The sequence below is a fragment of the Amblyraja radiata genome, chromosome 1 (assembly GCF_010909765.2).
Source record: "Amblyraja radiata isolate CabotCenter1 chromosome 1, sAmbRad1.1.pri, whole genome shotgun sequence".
Lineage (NCBI taxonomy): Eukaryota > Metazoa > Chordata > Chondrichthyes > Rajiformes > Rajidae > Amblyraja > Amblyraja radiata.
Window position 1 is genome coordinate 49,391,189 of NC_045956.1, and position 18,260 is coordinate 49,409,448.

Below are 18,260 nucleotides of genomic sequence, written 5' to 3' on the forward strand. Positions count from 1 at the left end.
GGATGATGCGTACAAATTAGCCAGAAAAAGCAGCATACCGGAGGACTGGGAGAAATTCAGAGACCAGCAGAGGAGGACAAAGGGCTTAATTAGGAAAGGAAAAATAGATTATGAAAGAAAACTGGCAGGGAACATAAAAACTGACTGCAAAAGTTTTTATAGATATGTGAAAAGAAAGAGATTAGTTAAAACAAATGTAGGTCCCTTGCAGTCAGAAACAGGTGAGTTGATCATGGGGAACAAGGATGTGGCGGACCAATTGAATAACTACTTTGGTTCCGTCTTCACTAAGGAAGACATAAATAATCTGCCGGAAATAGCATGGGACCGCGGGTCAAAGGAGTTGGAGGAATTGAGTGAAATCCAGGTTAGCTGGGAAGTGGTGTTGGGTAAATTAAATGGATTAAAGGCCGATAAATCCCCAGGGCCAGATAGGCTGCATCCCAGAGTACTTAAGGAAGTAGCTCCAGAAATAGTGGATGCATTAGTAATAATCTTTCAAAACTCTTTAGATTCTGGAGTAGTTCCTGAGGATTGGCGGGTATCAAACGTAACCCCACTTTTTAAGAAGGGAGGGAGAGAGAAAACGGGGAATTACAGACCAGTTAGTCTAACATCGGTAGTGGGGAAACTGCTAGAGTCAGTTATTAAAGATGGGATAGCAGCACATTTGGAAAGTGGTGAAATCATTGGACAAAGTCAGCATGGATTTACAAAAGGTAAATCATGTCTGACGAATCTTATAGAATTTTTCGAGGATGTAACTAGTAGCGTGGATAGGGGAGAACCAGTGGATGTGGTGTATCTGGACTTCCAGAAGGCTTTCGACAAGGTCCCACATAAGAGATTAGTTTACAAACTTAAAGCACACGGCATTGGGGGTTCAGTATTGATGTGGATAGAGAACTGGCTGGCAAACAGGAAGCAAAGAGTAGGAGTAAACGGGTCCTTTTCACAATGGCAGGCAGTGACTAGTGGGGTACCGCAAGGCTCAGTGCTGGGACCCCAGCGATTTACAATATATATTAATGATCTGGATGAGGGAATTGAAGGCAATATCTCCAAGTTTGCGGATGACACTAAGCTGGGGGGCAGTGTTAGCTGTGAGGAGGATGCTAGGAGACTGCAAGGTGACTTGGATAGGCTGGGTGAGTGGGCAAATGTTTGGCAGATGCAGTATAATGTGGATAAATGTGAGGTTATCCATTTTGGTGGCAAAAACAGGAAAGCAGACTATTATCTAAATGGTGGCCGACTAGGAAAAGGGGAGATGCAGCGAGACCTGGGTGTCATGGTACACCAGTCATTGAAAGTGGGCATGCAGGTGCAGCAGGCAGTGAAGAAAGCGAATGGTATGTTAGCTTTCATAGCAAAAGGATTTGAGTATAGGAGCAGGGAGGTTCTACTGCAGTTGTACAGGGTCTTGGTGAGACCACACCTGGAGTATTGCGTACAGTTTTGGTCTCCAAATCTGAGGAAGGACATTATTGCCATAGAGGGAGTGCAGAGAAGGTTCACCAGACTGATTCCTGGGATGTCAGGACTGTCTTATGAAGAAAGACTGGATAGACTTGGTTTATACTCTCTAGAATTTAGGAGATTGAGAGGGGATCTTATAGAAACTTACAAAATTCTTAAGGGGTTGGACAGGCTAGATGCAGGAAGATTGCTCCTGATGTTGGGGAAGTCCAGGACAAGGGGGTCACAGCTTAAGGATAAGGGGGAAATCCTTTAAAACCGAGATGAGAAGAACATTTTTCACACAGAGAGTGGTGAAACTCTGGAACTCTCTGCCACAGAGGGTAGTCGAGGCCAGTTCATTGGCTATATTTAAGAGGGAGTTAGATGTGGCCCTTGTGGCTAAGGGGATCAGAGGGTATGGAGAGAAGGCAGGTACGGGATACTGAGTTGGATGATCAGCCATGATCATATTGAATGGCGGTGCAGGCTCGAAGGGCCGAATGGCCTACTCCTGCACCTAATTTCTATGTTTCTATGTTTCTAAATGGTGGCTTGGTTGCTTTGGCTTGACGTTGAAAGGCACTACTTACTGCAAATGGTGGCTTGGTTGCTTTGGCTTGAAGTTGAAAGGCACTACTTACTGCAAATGGTGGCGGGTGTGGCTTGGGTGTGGCTTGAAGTTGAAATAACATTTAAAAAAAGGGAATAACATTTTGTAGTTGGAATGTCAAGGGAATTAATGAACCAATTAAGAGAGGTAAAGTTTTGGCACATCTAAATTTAATCAAAACAGATATAATATTTCTACAAGAAACACACCTTAAAAAGGAATCCCAACATAGACTTAAAGCTAAGTGGATCGCTGAATCATATCATTCCTCCTTTTCCCATAAGTCCAGAGGAGTTGCAATACTAATTCGTAAAGGAATACCTTTTAAGAACTCTTCAACAATAGTGGATATTGATGGTAGATATATTATATTAGTTGGAGAGTTAAATGGAGAAAAAGTGATTCTTCTTAATGTTTATGGGCCTAATTTTGATAACCCCAAGTTTTTTAATAAAACATTTAATAAAATTCCTGAATTTACACAATATAAATTAATAATTGGAGGAGACTTCAATTGTACACTAGATCCATACTTAGACAGATCATCAAGGCAAAAAAAAGTAAAATCTCAATCAAGTGTATTTCTAAATTCATTTATTAATACCACTAATATTAAGGATATCTGGAGAATAGAAAACCCAACGGGACGGGAATATTCATTTTACTCACCAGTACACAAAACATACTCAAGAATAGATTATTTTTTAGTTGACTCTACGTTTATCCCATTTATTTATAATTCAAAATACCATAACATTATAATCTCAGATCACGCACCTGTAACATTCATGATTAAATTAAATGGAATGTCCGAGAAACAAGCATATTGGAGATTTAACCCACAAATTTTGAACGAAAGATCATGCCAGGAATATATTATTAAACAGATTCAAATATTTTTTGAGGTAAATGACAACCCTGAAACACCTACTTCTCTTATGTGGGAAACGTTTAAAGCGTATGTTCGAGGTACATTAATTTCTGCTCAAGCATTTTATAATAAAGAGAACAGGATTAAGCAACAAACATTGGAAATTGAAATCAAGCAACTAGATATAGAAAATGCGAGAATGCCATCTACTTTAAAACATAATAAAATTGCTGTATTGAAATATAAATTAAATAAAATGTATTCAGAACAAGTAATAAAACTTTATCAAAAAACCAAACAACTACATTTTGAATTTGGAGACAAACCACAAAAATTATTAGCACGTCAGTTACGAAAAATGGAAGGGGAAAAAACAATTCATAAAATTAGAACAGAGACAGGAGAATTATTAAAAATGCCCAAGGATATAAATGATAGATTTCTCCAATACTATCATAACCTTTATTCAACTAAAACCGTAGCACAATCAGAAGGAATAGCAGATTTTTTAATAAAATGTAATTTAAAAGGTTTAGATTCAAACGATAGAGAATTATTAGAAAGGGAGATTACTATAAAGGATATTGAGGAGTCTATTGGCTCTTTAAAAAATGGTAAAGCAGTAGGACCAGATGGTTTAGGTTCCGAATTTTATAAAAAATTTTATGATTTGCTTAGCCCACGTTTACAAAGACTGTATGAGTATATCTATACTCAACAGAAACTTCCAGACACTTTAAATGAATCAATAATAACACTTATTCCTAAAGCTGATAAAGATCTGGAAGACCCGGGATCATACAGAGCAATTGCACTTTTAAATACAGATCAGAAAATTTTAACTAAAATACTAGCGCATAGATTAGGTACAGTGATGAATAAATTAATACACCCTGACCAAACAGGCTTTATTCAGAAACGGTACTCATATTATAATCTAAGAAGATTATTTAATATTATATATTCTAAGAGAATTATTAATGAAGATCTAGCAATAATTTCACTTGACGCTGAAAAAGCATTTGATCAGGTCGAATGGCCTTATTTATTTTCGGTGATGGAAAATATGCAGCTAGGGGAGAAATTCTGTACATGGATAAAACTGTTATATACAAATCCCACGGCTAGAATACTTACAAACCAAAGGTTGTCACCTAAATTTAGCCTATCTAGAGGTTGTAGACAAGGATGCCCATTATCTCCATTATTATTTGCGCTTGCTATTGAGCCACTGGCAGAAAGAGTTAGGGGGCATCCGGAAATACATGGGTATAACACAAAGGACACAGTGAATAAAATTTCTCTATACGCAGATGATGTATTAATTTACATTACAAAACCAGAAATTAGTATTCCAAACTTATTAAAGCTAATAACCCAATTTGGTTCACTTTCAGGATACAGAATAAATTGGAATAAAAGTGAAATTATGCCAATAAGGGAACATAACAAACAGACAATACAACAATTTCCATTTAAAATAGTAAATGAAAAATTTAAATATCTAGGTATTTATGTAACTAAGATATATACATCATTATTTAAAGCAAATTTCCCCCCATTACTGAACAAACTACATAAGAATATTCAATACTGGAAAACACTTCCTATCTCAATGGTAGGCAAAATCAATGCCATAAAAATGATTTTTTTACCGCAAATACTATATCTTTTTCAGACAATTCCGATATATCTGGCAAAAAACTTTTTTAAAAAATTGGACTCTATTGTTAATGATTTTATCTGGGATTATAAGAATCATAGGATAAACAAAAGACACTTGTGTAAATCAAAAATAAATGGAGGCTTGGTTTTACCCAATTTTTTGTTTTATTTCTGGGCAGTTAACATTAAAAATATGAATTTCTGGTTGGAAGAAATAGATCATCAACCAGACTGGTTAAAAATGGAAAAGGAAGATTGTTTACCTTTTGATATCGGTTCGATATTATTTGCTACGTCTAAATTAAACAAAAAAATTTATAGGGAAAACCCTATAATATTTAGTGCTATACGAATCTGGAAACAATTAAAAAAGACATTAAAATTAGATAATTTATCACTTTTTCTTCCAATTGTGAATAATCCTTTGTTTAAGCCTTCATGGTTGGACGGGGGTTTTACACAATGGAAGAATTATGGAATTAAAAATATGGGACAACTTTACAAGGAAGGTACTTTTCTGACATTTCAGGAATTGCAACAGACTTATGGACTTCGAGGAAATGATTATTTCAGATATCTTCAACTTAGAGATTATGTAAAATCGAACTCCCAAAATTTTCGAATTAGAAATTCAGAAATTCTTGATGAATGTTGGAACAAACATCCTAATACAGAAAAATTAATATCTTATATATACAATATTTTATTAGACAGTGACATTCCCTCGACGGACTTACACAGACAAACATGGGAAAAAGAATTAAATCAAGTAATAACGAAAGATACTTGGGAAGAAAGTTTGTAACACATACATCAGTGTTCACTAAACGCCAGACATTCTCTAATACAATTTAAAGTAATACATAGGTTACATTATTCAAAAACAAAACTACATAAAATTTTTCAACATATCTCACCTATATGTGATAAATGTCAACATTTAGAAGCTACATTATCTCATATGTTTGCAAACTGTATAAAAATAAAAAAATTCTGGGTAAATATTTTTAGTATAATATCTAAAGTAACCAGCATACAATTGGACCCAGATCCAAAATTAATAATACTCGGAATATTAGAATTAAATCAAACACTTAGAACAACACAAAGAAACTTTATTGATTATAGTTTAATAACAGGAAAAAAATTAATTCTAAAATTTTGGAAAGGCCCTACGGCCCCCACAATCAAAATGTGGATTATAGAAATGACGGAGACCTTAAACGTGGAAAGAATCAGATTTTCCCTGTTGGATAAACAGGAATCATTCGTTGGAACATGGTCTCCTTTTATTGATTACTTAAAGGGTCAGAATGGTTCAGCACAGGAACCTGACTAGCACGCGGGCTAAAGAATGGATGAAATATTATACTCTGAAATGTACGAATATATCTCGAATGAAGTCTTTTTTATTTTAACAAATTTTTCCATTCTTCTTTAACTACCCTTTTTTTTTTTTGTTTGTTGTTTTTGTTTTTTGTTTTTCTTCTCTTTCTTTTCTTTCTTTACTTCATCTATCTCTTTAGTTCTATCTAGTTTAAAAAAAAAAAAGGTAAAAAGTATTGGAGACAATGTAATAATAATTGACATGTAATGATGTATTTTGGTTATGTACCTATCTCCAATAAAAAATATTTTCAAAAAAAAAAAAAAAAAAAAAAAAAAAAAAAGAAAGACACCACTTACTGCAAATGGTGGAATGAAGTTGAAAGGCACTACTTACTGCAAATGGTGGATTGGTTGCTCTGGCTTGAAGTTGAAAGGCACTACTTTCTGCAAATGGTGGCTTGGGAGCTTTGGCTTGAAGTTGAAAGGCACTATTACTGCAAATGGTGGCTTGGTTGCTTTGGCTTGAAGTTGAAAGGCACTACTTACTGCAAATGGTGGCTTGGTTGCTTTGGCTTGAAGTTGAAAGGCACTACTTACTGCAAATGGTGGCTTGGGTGTGGCTTGAAGTTGAAAGACACCACTTACTGCAAATTGTGGCATGAAGTTGAAAGGCACTACTTACTGCAAATGGTGGATTGGTTGCTTTGGCTTGAAGTTGAAAGGCACTACTTCCTGCAAATGATGGCTTGGGTGTGGCTTGAAATTGAAAGGCACTATTTACTGCAAATGGGGGGGCGTGGGTGCATTGGCTTGAAGTTGAAAGGCACTACTTACTGCAAATTGTGGCTTGAAGTTGAAAGGCACTACTTACTGCAAATGGTGACATGAAGTTGAAAGGCAGTACTTACTGCAAATGGTGGCTTGGGTGCAATGGCTTGAAGTTAAAAGGCATAGAAACATAGAAACATAGAAATTAGGTGCAGGAGTAGGCCATTCGGCCCTTCGAGCCTGCACCGCCATTCAATATGATCATGGCTGATCATCCAACTCAGTATCCCGTACCTGCCTTCTCTCCATACCCTCTGATCCCCTTAGCCACAAGGGCCACATCTAACTCCCTCTTAAATATAGCCAATGAACTGGCCTCGACTACCCTCTGTGGCAGGGAGTTCCAGAGATTCACCACTCTCTGTGTGAAAAAAGTTCTTCTCATCTCGGTTTTAAAGGATTTCCCCCTTATCTTTAAGCTGTGACCCCTTGTCCTGGACTTCCCCAACATCGGGAGCAATCTTCCTGCATCTAGCCTGTCCAACCCCTTAAGAATTTTGTAAGTTTCTATAAGATCCCCTCTCAATCTCCTAAATTCTAGAGAGTATAAACCAAGTCTATCCAGTCTTTCTTCATAAGACAGTCCTGACATCCCAGGAATCAGTCTGGTGAACCTTCTCTGCACTCCCTCTATGGCAATAATGTCCTTCCTCAGGCATTACTTACTGCAAATGGTGGCATGAAGTTGAAAGGCACTACTTACTGCAAATGGTGGCTTGGGAGCTTTGACGAAGTTGAAAGGCACTACTTACTGCAAATGGAGGCTTGGGAGCTTTGGCTTGAAGTTGAAAGGCACTATTACTGCGAATGGTGGCTTGGTTGCTTTGGCTTGAAGTTGAAAAGGCACTACTTACTGCAAATGGTAGCTTGGGCGTGGCTTGGGTGTGGCTTGAAGTTGAAAGACACCACTTACTGCAAATGGTGGCATGAAGTTGAAAGGCACTACTTACTGCAAATGGTGGCTTGGGTGTGGCTTGAAGTTGAAAGACACCACTTACTGCAAATGGTGGCATGAAGTTGAAAGGCACTACTTACGGCGAATGGTGGCTTGGTTGCTTTGGCTTGAAGTTGAAAGGCACTACTTACTGCAAATGGTAGCTTGGGTGTGGCTTGAAGTTGAAAGACACCACTTACTGCAAATGGTGGCATGAAGTTGAAAGGCACTACTTACGGCAAATGGTGGCTTGGGAGCTTTGACTTGCAGTTGAAAGGCACTACTTACTGCAAATGATGGCTTGGGTGTGGCTTGAAGTTGAAAGGCACTACTTACTGCAAATGGTGGCTTGGGTGCTTTGGCTTTAAGTTGAAAGGCACTACTTACTGCAAATTGTAGCTTGGGTGCTTTGGCATTAAGTTGAAAGGCACTGCAAATGGTGGCATGAAGTTGAAAGGCACTACTTACTGCAAGTGGTGGCTTGGGAGCTTTGGTTTGAAGTTGAAAGGCACTACTTACTGCAAATGGTGGCTTGGATGCAATGGCTTGAAGTTAAAAGGCATTACTTACTGCAAATGGTGGCTTGGGTGCATTGGCTTGAAGTTGAAAGGCACCACTTACTGCAAATGGTGGCATGAAGTTGAAATGCACTACTTACTGCAAATGGTGGCTTGGGTGCTTTGGCTTGAAGTTAAAAGGCACTACTGTAAATGCACTTACTTCCTGTTTGCACTGTATATTGATTTTAGATAAAACGCTACCACTTACGGCTGTGATTTTTGGCCATCTTACTCAGTCCCCCTCCGCTGAGCAGGTGCAGAGAATTCTTCCCATCAATGAAAAATAAAAGTGTTATTAGTTTTTTTTTAAATGTTGAGAATCTATCTCCTGTCAATCACTCCATGAAAGCCACACCTTTTCCGGTGGAGGCGGGAGGGGGGGGGGGGGCAGGGGTTATAAAACCCGGAAATGTGGGTGTGGCTCAGTCTCTGCAAGATGGAGGAGGGAGAGGTCACGACTCGCTGTCTTTAGTGGCTTTGCACCCTACTTCAAATGGTATGAAACTGCACTTGAATTTGGTGGCCTTGCACCCTGCTAGAAGTGGTAAGAAACTGCACTTGAATTTGGTGGCCTTATACCCTGCTTGAAATACAATTTCAAGGATTAGCCGTGAGTCAACTACCAGCCCACCAGCCGTGAGTGAGTGAGTTGCCAGCACAACAGGCTTGATTGACTGAGACGCCAGCCCAAGGATCCATTTGGCGCACAATTTGCATACTAGCCTTCTGGAAACCAGTCCCTTCAGCCCACAACACCCATAAAAGCACTCCAGAAAGCCCCCCCCCCCCCAAATGGCCACCAATATTAGAATTGGTGGAGAGGTGGAATATTGCGTTGGATGACCAGCCCTCCTGTGTGATACTGGGACCCAACGGGTCCCACTTAATCTAGTCTATATTACTAAAAGTCTGTTCTTGACCGGTTTTGGCCAACTGTGCTGCGATTTCTGAGAGAACGCCGCCACCTACGGCCGTCATTTTTGGCCACCTCGCTCAGAGCCCCCCTCCGCCGCATGTGTGCCGAGGATTTTTCCAGTCGATGAAAAGTGACAGAGATATTAATGATTTTACAAAATTCCCCATTCTCTCTGCTGCCCCCGCTGGCGGCAGGGGGGTTGGACTATAAAACCAGGAAGTGGTGTGCCTCAATTAGTTTACAAGCTGGAGGAAGGTAGAGGGTCACGTTTCTCTGAGCTGTGAATAACACTGAACACATGTCAACACAACTGTGAGTAAGTACCCTTAATGTGGTTTGAAAATGAAAATATGGTTAAAGTAAAAAAGCACTGCCTGCAAATGGTTGTTTGGGGGGTTTGGGTTGAAATAAAAAGGCACTCTCTCTCCCCCCCCCCCTCTTCTCATCTCCCCCCCCCCCTCCTCTCCCCCCTCTCCTCTCCCCCCTCTCCTCTCCCCCCTCTCCTCTCCCCCCCCTCTCCGCTCCCCCCCTCTCCTCTCCCCCCCTCACCTCTCCCCCCCCTCCTCTCCTCTCCCCCCCCCTCCTCTCCTCTCCACTCCCCCCCTCTCTCTCTCCCCTCTTTTTCTCCCCCTCCTCCCCTCCACCCCCCCCCCTCCGTCCCTCCCCTAAACCCCCCTCCCCTCCACACACCCCTACCCCCTTCCCTCCACCCTCCATGCTCCCCACATCTCCCCCTCCCCTCACCTCTCCCCCTCCCCTCCCCTCTCCCCCTCCCCTCACCTCTCCCCCTCCCCTCACCTCTCCCCCTCCCCTCTCCCCCCCCTCCCCTCACCTCTCCCCCCCTGTCTTCCCCTCACTCTCACCCTCTCTCTCTCCTCCCCTTCACCCCCACCTTTCCCCTCTCACCCACCCTCCCTCTTCTCCTCCTCGCCACCCCCTCTCCCTCTTGCCCCTCTCTCTCTGTCTCTGCCCCTTCTCTCTCTGCCCTCACTCTCTACCCCCCCCCTCCTCCCCCCCTCTCTAGATGTGACTGCAAGTTGGGGGCTATGCGTCAGTAGATAGGGTGGTTAAGGGGTAAAAGGAGCAAATTAATAATATTAATATAATATCAAGGGGGGTAATTAGCGTGAGTGCGGGGGGGGGGGGATAGTTAGTGTGTGTGACGCTGCATGCCGCCTCCCCCCCCCACAACTGCACGTTGGGGGAACAGACCCAACGGGTCTGCACTTGGTCTAGTAATATATATATGTGTGTGTGTGTACGTGAGTATGTGAACTTTTTTATTTCTCTCGTTTATCAAATCGTTTACAATGTACTACATTTACATATTCTGTTGTGCTGCAGCAAGTAAGAATTTCATTGTTCAATCTGGGACACATGACAATAAAACACTCTTGACTCCTGACAGGCAGCATCTCTGGAGAAAAGGAATAGGTGATGTTTCAGGTCGAGACCCTTCTTTAGACAGGACTTGTCTCACACAAAGCCATACTTATTATTCCCGATCAGCCCCTGTCTTTCCAACTATACATAAATCCGATTCCTTTGAATTTTCTCCATTAATTCTCCCACCACTGATGCAGGACTCTATAGTTTAATGACTTTTCATCAGAACCGAAAAATGAGAAAACAATTATGTTTTGCAGCTGGGGAATGGGTGGAGAAAACAGAGGGAATGTCTGGTGTTGTTCTGGTGACACAATACGTTCAGTGCTGTCCAGTTAATTGATGAATTAGGGTACAGATAAGAGAAAAAGTAAAATATCCTGTGAGGCAACAGTGATGTATCTAAATTTCCCCGATATGATCTCATTTTGTCACACAATCAGTTCCTGTACTTCATTTGGCAAATTCCATCTGCTCTATTGATATAAAATCTGGGCCAAGAGTTATGTTTAGTGAAGGAAATAGAATATTGGTGGTTTTAGTGCAAAGCAAAGCAGAAAACCTCAACCAGTGTAAAAGTTCAAGTTCGTTTACATTTATTGTCACTGCACCAATTGGTACAGCGAGATTTGGGATACAAATAAAAAGAACACAACACACGATAGAATTTAACACGAACATCCCCACACAGCGGAATCAACGTTTCCCACTGTGAGGGAAGGCAACCAAGCAACTGGCAGATGATGCAGGTCATAGAGTAATAGAGTGATAGAGTGTGGAAACAGGCCCTTCACCCCAACTTGCCCACACTGACCAACATGTCCCATCTACACTAACCCCACCTGCCTGCGTTTGATCCATATCTCTCTAAACCTTTCCAATGCATGTACCGTCCAAATGTTTTGGCCCAGGGTGTACAGTTTCATGGACTTTTTAGATTTTTAAAAAAATTGTATATTCAATAATTTGAGTATCGAAGTTGGGATGTCATGTTTCATTTGCACAAAATATTGGTCACATGGCAATTCAGGGTGGTGTGTACAGTTGTGGTCACCACACTATAGGAAGGATGCTATAGCGAGAGAGAGAGTGTGCACAATGGATTCATCATGATGTTGCTTGCAATGGAGAGATTGGATAGTCTAGGTTTATTCTCATTGGAACGTAGATGGGTGATCTAATAGAGGTTTACAAAATTACGAGAAGCATATCTAGGAAAGATCGTTAGTGTCTTTTCCCAGGGCAGGGTGTCTAGAATTTGTTGTCATAGCTTTTGGTGAGAGTATAGATATTTAAAGGGTGCTCCGGTTTCCTCCCACACTCCAAAGACGTACAGGTTTGGAGGTTAATTGGCTTCAGTAAAAACTGTAAGTTGTCCCTAGTCGTAGTATACAGGGTGATTGCTGGTCGGCGTGGATTTGGTGGGCCAAAATGCCTGTTTCTGCTCTGTATCTCTAAAGTCTACAATTGCTGCAATATCGATGTGGACCTGTACAAGCAGGAAAAATTGGTGATCGGAAATGTTTCAATTTAATATGCACTCCCAAGGGCTGCAATGTGCCCAGTCAGAAGATGGAAATGTTGTTCCCTGAGCTTACATTGAATTGATGGAACAGTGAGGAGAATAGGGTGCGTGGGATGGAGAATCGAAATTAGACACAAAATGCTGGAGTAACTCAGCAGGACAGGCAGCATCTCGTATGAGAGGAATGGGTGACATTTCGGGTCGAGACCCTTCTTCAGACTGAGAGCCAGGTGATTGGGAGTCTGGAGATATGGAGGGGTAAGGTGTGAAAATGACAAATCAAAGCAAACGATAAGAAAAAAACATAGAATGGAGTGAAGTTCCCCTATAGGCTGCTAGAAACTCAGGGTCACTGAGTTTGTGTTGGGGCAATCCGTTCCCCCAACACAATATTCCACCACTCACCCGTAGCCCCCAACTGCGCAGATGCGGATCATTTCCCCTCACCCCCAAGCACTCCATCCCCCTCCTCTTCAGGTGTGGGAGGGGAGGGACGTGGGGTGTATGGTGGGAGGGTGAGGTAGGAGGGGAGGGTGTGTGTGTGGACGGGGAGGTGTAGGAGGGGGGGAGAGGGTGGTGTGGGGAGGGGAGTGTGGGAGAGGGGGGTGTATGGGCTGGGAGAGGAGGTGTGTATGGGTGAGATGGGTGCGGGAGGGGAGGGGCGTGGGGTAGTGAGGGAGGAGGGGTGCATTGGGGGGGGTGTGTGGCTGGGGGGGTATGTGTGGGAGAGGGGGGTGTGTGAGGGAGGGGGGTATGTGGGCAGGGGGGGCTGTGTGGGCGGGGGTGGTGTGCGCGGGGGAGCTTGTGGGGGGAGGGCTGTGTGGGCGGGGGAGTTGTGGGGGAAAGGGTGTGTGTGGGCGTGGGGGATGGGTGTGTATGGGCGGGAGGGGTGTGGGGGGGGGATTGTAGGGAGAGAGGGGTGTGGGCGGGGAGAGGGGGAAGAGTGGGCGGGGGGAGGGGGAAGAGAGGTCAGAGAAAAGATAGGGGAAGATCCATGGGGGAGATGGGGGCATCACGAGGGAGGGGGGAAGGAGCCCACGAGGGGGACCAGAGGGGTAGGGGCTGGAGCTAGCCGTGCAATGGAGACTCACAGTGGGCGCTTGTCGCTGGTCGTTCTCCTCCGCTAGGATCAGAGTCTCCGTTTTCCGTTTGGCGAGCTGGGCTGGGCTGAGCTGGGCCGCGTCGCGTCCGGTCCCTCCGAAAATTGTCATCCGCCGGCCATCCAGAGCGTCCCTCAGCTCCAGTAAAGATGCGATGGCGCAGGAAGGGGCGGACCGTCCCGGGCAGTGACAGGAGAAGAGATTAATCCGCGCCGTGTTGATTGGCAGGAGAGGAGATCGATCTGCGCATGCGCGGATTTGAAGATTTTTAAACCACGCTAACTTTTACAACATTCAACCGATCGGAACGAATCTTGGTGCAATTGCAGCACAGGAGAACTGTGAATGAGCTGGAGAAAATTCGTAGCGTTGTCGCGTACCGTTTTTGCATAAATAGAAAGACCGCGCAAACCGGAAGATAACAAGATCAGCATTTTAGTTATGTATAGATAGATGTAAGTGATTTGCCAAGCAGTCAGCCCATCCAAAGGACAAAGGACAAAGACCATTTATTGTTACATACACCAATTGATGCAGTGAAATTTGAATTACCATGCAGCACACAAATAAGATAAACACAACACTATAGAATTTAACTTAAAACATATAAACATCCCCCCACAGTGGAATCAACGTTTCACACTGTGAGGGAAGGCAACAAAGTTCAGTCCTCTTCCTCATGTTCGCCTGTGGTTGGGGCCTATTGAGGCCTCCGCAGTCGCCACAATGGCGGCCCGATGTTTCAGGCCCTTGAACGGAAGAACACTCTCAGCGGCTTGGAGTTTCCGAATCGGCCGCTTCCTACCGGAGACCGCGGCACCCAAAGTCCACATGCCGAGCTGGGCGGAGATTCAACGCTGGCGACCTCGGTGAGAGATCCCAGGCTTTGCGATGAAAGAGTCAGCGCCGCCTGCGGCTGGAAGCCCCGCAGACCACAGCTCCACGGTGTGAAAGTCGGTAGTCCCAGCACTCCGGAGCTCCAACACAGCAATCCTGGTAAGGCATCGCCCACTCCACGATGGAATTCAGTGCTACTCCGCTGCTGAAGCTGAAGCTCTGGCCGGTCTCCAGCAGGAAAGGTCGCGCCAATCCAGATGGTAGGCGGCGAGGAGGGGGCGAAGATGCGGCTCGGAGAAAAGACGCATCCTTGACCAGGTAGTGACTGAGAAAAACAGTTTCTCCCTTCCCCCTCCCCCACCCCCCACATAAAAAGACTAAAAGACCTCCAAAACAAAACTTTAGACAGACTAAAAATAAAAAAAAGGATGAAAGGATGGACAGCTGCTGGCGAGGTTGCCACACTCGATGGCGCCCCCACTCGGACCACTGATTGTTTCTCCAGTCTCCACCCCATTACTCCAAGCCCCCATCCACATTACCACCCCCCCCCTTTACCATTCTGCATTGTACCATTCAAAATATGAACCTGTTCTGAGATTAAAATGTTAATATCATGTTATTGTTACTAATACAGAACATTGCCCATTGGGAACGCCATGATAATTAAAGTTATGTTTATTGCAACTTTCTGTGTTTCTTTGTGGGAAGTCCAGGGTATATTAAGGATAAGGGGGAAATCCTTTAAAACCGAGATGAGAAGAACTTTTTTCACACAGAGAGTGGTGAATCTCTGGAACTCTCTGCCACAGAGGGTAGTCGAGGCCAGTTCATTGGCTATATTTAAGAGGGAGTTAGATGTGGCCCTTGTGGCTAAGGGGATCAGAGGGTATGGAGAGAAGGCAGGTACGAGATACTGAGTTGGATGATCAGCCATGATCATATTGAATGGCGGTGCAGGCTCGAAGGGCCGAATGGCCTACTCCTGCACCTAATTTCTATGTTTCTATGTTTTTATATGCAACTGAACTTCTATCATATGCTGCAGATGGATATGATTTCCCAATGGGACCAGGAATTCAGACACAATTCCATTTTAAGAAATCAATAGAAAAAATTCTCAGTTGAAAAAAAACTATGTTTTGAACTCTTATGATGTTCAATGAGTTTAATCTTCCTGATATCTTAGGCTGAAAAACAGTCACAGATCCCGTTGCAAACTTCAAGTGATTCTTTTGAGTATCATGAAGAACATTGGAATGTCAAGGAAGCGAGTGAAGGTGGTGATCTGGCCAGTATCGCACAAGCAAGTATTAAAACATGGTCTCGCTCGTTAAACCTGTCTATTAATGCAAAAAGTTCCAATTCTAGAGCAGACTCCCAGGCAATATATTGTAGAAGCTGTCAAATATTTGTTTCCATTCCAAGGGAAGAGTAAAATCCTATGAATACACATGGGGTTCATCCCCTAATGCTACTTCATTTCCAATGGTATTAGAGCTGAAGCTTAGATGTCTACTGTTACAAAGGGACAGTGTTACGCTGTCCCTAAGTTACAAAAGGACAACGTTCTAGGAGGAGGTCAGAACAATCCCTGTTGAAACTAAGAGATGAGTAATCTAGTCATCTATTTTATAATTCAAAGTAATATCTACTTCATTTCATACAGTCAGTGGCATTGCAATGGAGCTGCTGATTTGCGAATGAGAATTTAACCAGTTAGCTCCCATCTAGAATATATGTGTTATCTCAGACACTTACTTAGATATTGCTCAAGATTTATAATGATATCAAAAGTGTTGTTGTTTCCTAATTTTACATAGTGAATCAACCAAAAGAGCCAGCACACTTAAACATAAGCACTCAAAGAAATATCAGTGGAGTAATTATCTTGAATGGAGGAAACGTGTGGCATTTTTATGGCGCTTGACATGGCAGAAGTTGGGGTTCTTTCTCCGAGGGAATGGTGTTTAGAAACAGTGTCAACTTCCCTAAATAAGTGGTCAGGCATTTGGGATTGATAGGAGAAGAAATGATCTCAACCAGTGGGCAATGAATCTTTGGCAGTGTTATATTGGGACAAATCTGCTATACTTACACACCTCTATGAGCTGCACTGCAGGATGGATATGGTAGCAATAGAGAGAGTACAGAAGAGATTCATTAGGATATTCCTGGAATGGAAGACTGTAGTTCAAAGGAGAGATTGGATGGTCTAGGTTTATTCTGACATATGGCACACAAAAATGCTGGAGAAACTCAGCGGGTGCAGCAGCATCTATGGAGCGAAGGAAATAGGCGACGTTTCGGGCCGAAACCCTTCTTCAGACAAAGAGGGTCTGAAGAAGGGTTTTGGCCCGAAACGTCGCCTATTTCCTTCGCTCCATAGATGCTGCTGCACCCGCTGAGTTTCTCCAGCATTTTTGTGTACCTTCGATCTTCCAGCATCTGCAGTTCCTTCTTGAACACTTATTCTGACATATGTCTGGTTGACCTTATGGATGACCTTATAGAGGTTTATGAGGGGTTATAACTACCCTTGATAGTCAGTGTCTTTTTCTCAGTGCAGGGATGTTTAGAACATGTTGGCATAGTTTTAAATGAGAGGGGAGAAATTCTGCAAATCTGAAACAAAAGAGAATGCTGAAAATACTCAGCAGATCAGGCATTGACTGTGGAGAGAGTGAAGTTAATGTTGTAGTTTTATGACCTTACACCAGAACTTGCCAGTGCTGATACAAACATGAATGATTTGTGATCAGAAATGTTTTAATTCAATATTCACTCCCAAGGGCTGCAGTGTGCCCAGTCACAAGATCAAAATGATGTTGCCTGGGCTTATGTTTAGCTTGTTAGAACAGTGAGGACAATGGGGTGGAAGTGGGATGGAGAATTGAAGTTAGAGGCTGCTGGAAACTCAGAGTCACTCTTAGATACTGAATGTAAATGTTCTGCAAAGCAGTCGCCCATCAGTGTTTGTCTCCAGTCCCTACCCCACTACTCCCAGTACTCTAACCCGCACCAACATTGTCACCCCCGTAAAAATTGTTATGTTTATTACAACTTGTGTGTTTCTGTGGAAAGTCTAGGGAAAATGCGACTGAACTTCTATCATGTGCTACGGTGGATAGGTTTGCCATTGGGAATAGGCACTCATCAAATTACATTTTAAGAAATCAATAGAAATAATTGTTAAAGCCCTGTCCCATGGTACGAGTTCATTCCAAGAGCTCTCCCGAGTTTTCCCTGATTCGAACTCGGAGATTTACGGTAATGGCCACTCGTCAGTACTCGGGGCTCTCGTGGATATTTTTCAACATGTTGAAAAATCTTCACGAGTCTTCCCGTGCTTACCTGCCGTTAGCGAGTCTTCCCAAGTACCTGCCGTTAGCGTTACGAGCCGCTAAGAGACGTCCCCGAGCTCCGACGTACCTTTTATGTTCATTTTCCGTGCTTACCACGAGTTTGATTTTTTTTAAACTCGGGAGAGCTCGTGGAATGAACTCATACCGTGGGGCAGGGCTATTAGTCAGTGAAAAAATATGTTTTATCACTCATGATGTTCAATAAGCTTGTTCTTCCTGATTATCTTAGCCTGAAAGTCAGCCACAGAACCAGTTGGAAATTTTAAGCGATTCCTTGAAGCGTCATGAAGAGTGCTGGAATGTCGAGGAAGTGAGTGAAGGTGGTGATCTGGCCAGTGTCACACATGCAAGTATTAAAACATGTATATAAAACAAGTATTTTCACTAAACCTGTCTGTTAGTAGAGCAAGGTCCAATTCTAGTTTCGTTTATTATTGTTACATGTACCGAGGGACAGTGAAAAGCTAGACACAACATGCTGGAGTAATTCAATGGGTCAGGCAGCATCTCTGGAGAACAAAGATAGGTGACGTTTCCTGACCCGGAAGGTGCCCGACCCAAAATGTCACCAATCCATGTTCTCCGGAGATGCTGCTTGACCCATTGAGTTACTCAAGCACTTTGTGTTTAGCTTTGGTATTAATCAGCATCTACAATTCCTTCTTTCTGCAGTGAAAAGCTTTTTTTGTTGTGTGCTATCCAGTCAAAGAAAAGACTATACATGAGTACAATCAGAGTCCCTGGTAATTTATTGTGCAAGCTGTCAAACATTAGACATATTTGTTTTTTTTAAGTGTTTTCATTCCAAGGAAAGAGACAAAGCCCCTGACTACATACAGGGTTGCTCTCCAAATTCTACTTCATGTTCAAGCA

General features: G+C 42.9%; 2 protein-coding genes across 2 annotated transcripts in view; both read left to right on the forward strand.

The window, feature by feature from the left end:
* Positions 1-15,460, forward strand: part of LOC116978093 — a 54,518-nt gene extending 39,058 nt beyond the window's left edge. Inside the window, exon 6 of the mRNA XM_033029147.1 lies at positions 15,212-15,460. Coding sequence (XP_032885038.1) covers positions 15,212-15,460 — 249 coding nt within the window. The remainder of the gene's footprint in view (positions 1-15,211) is intronic.
* Positions 15,461-16,145: 685 nt separating this feature from the next.
* Positions 16,146-18,260, forward strand: part of LOC116978206 — a 32,030-nt gene continuing 29,915 nt past the window's right edge. Inside the window, exons 1-2 of the mRNA XM_033029224.1 lie at positions 16,146-16,154; positions 17,617-17,697. Coding sequence (XP_032885115.1) covers positions 16,146-16,154; positions 17,617-17,697 — 90 coding nt within the window. The remainder of the gene's footprint in view (positions 16,155-17,616; positions 17,698-18,260) is intronic.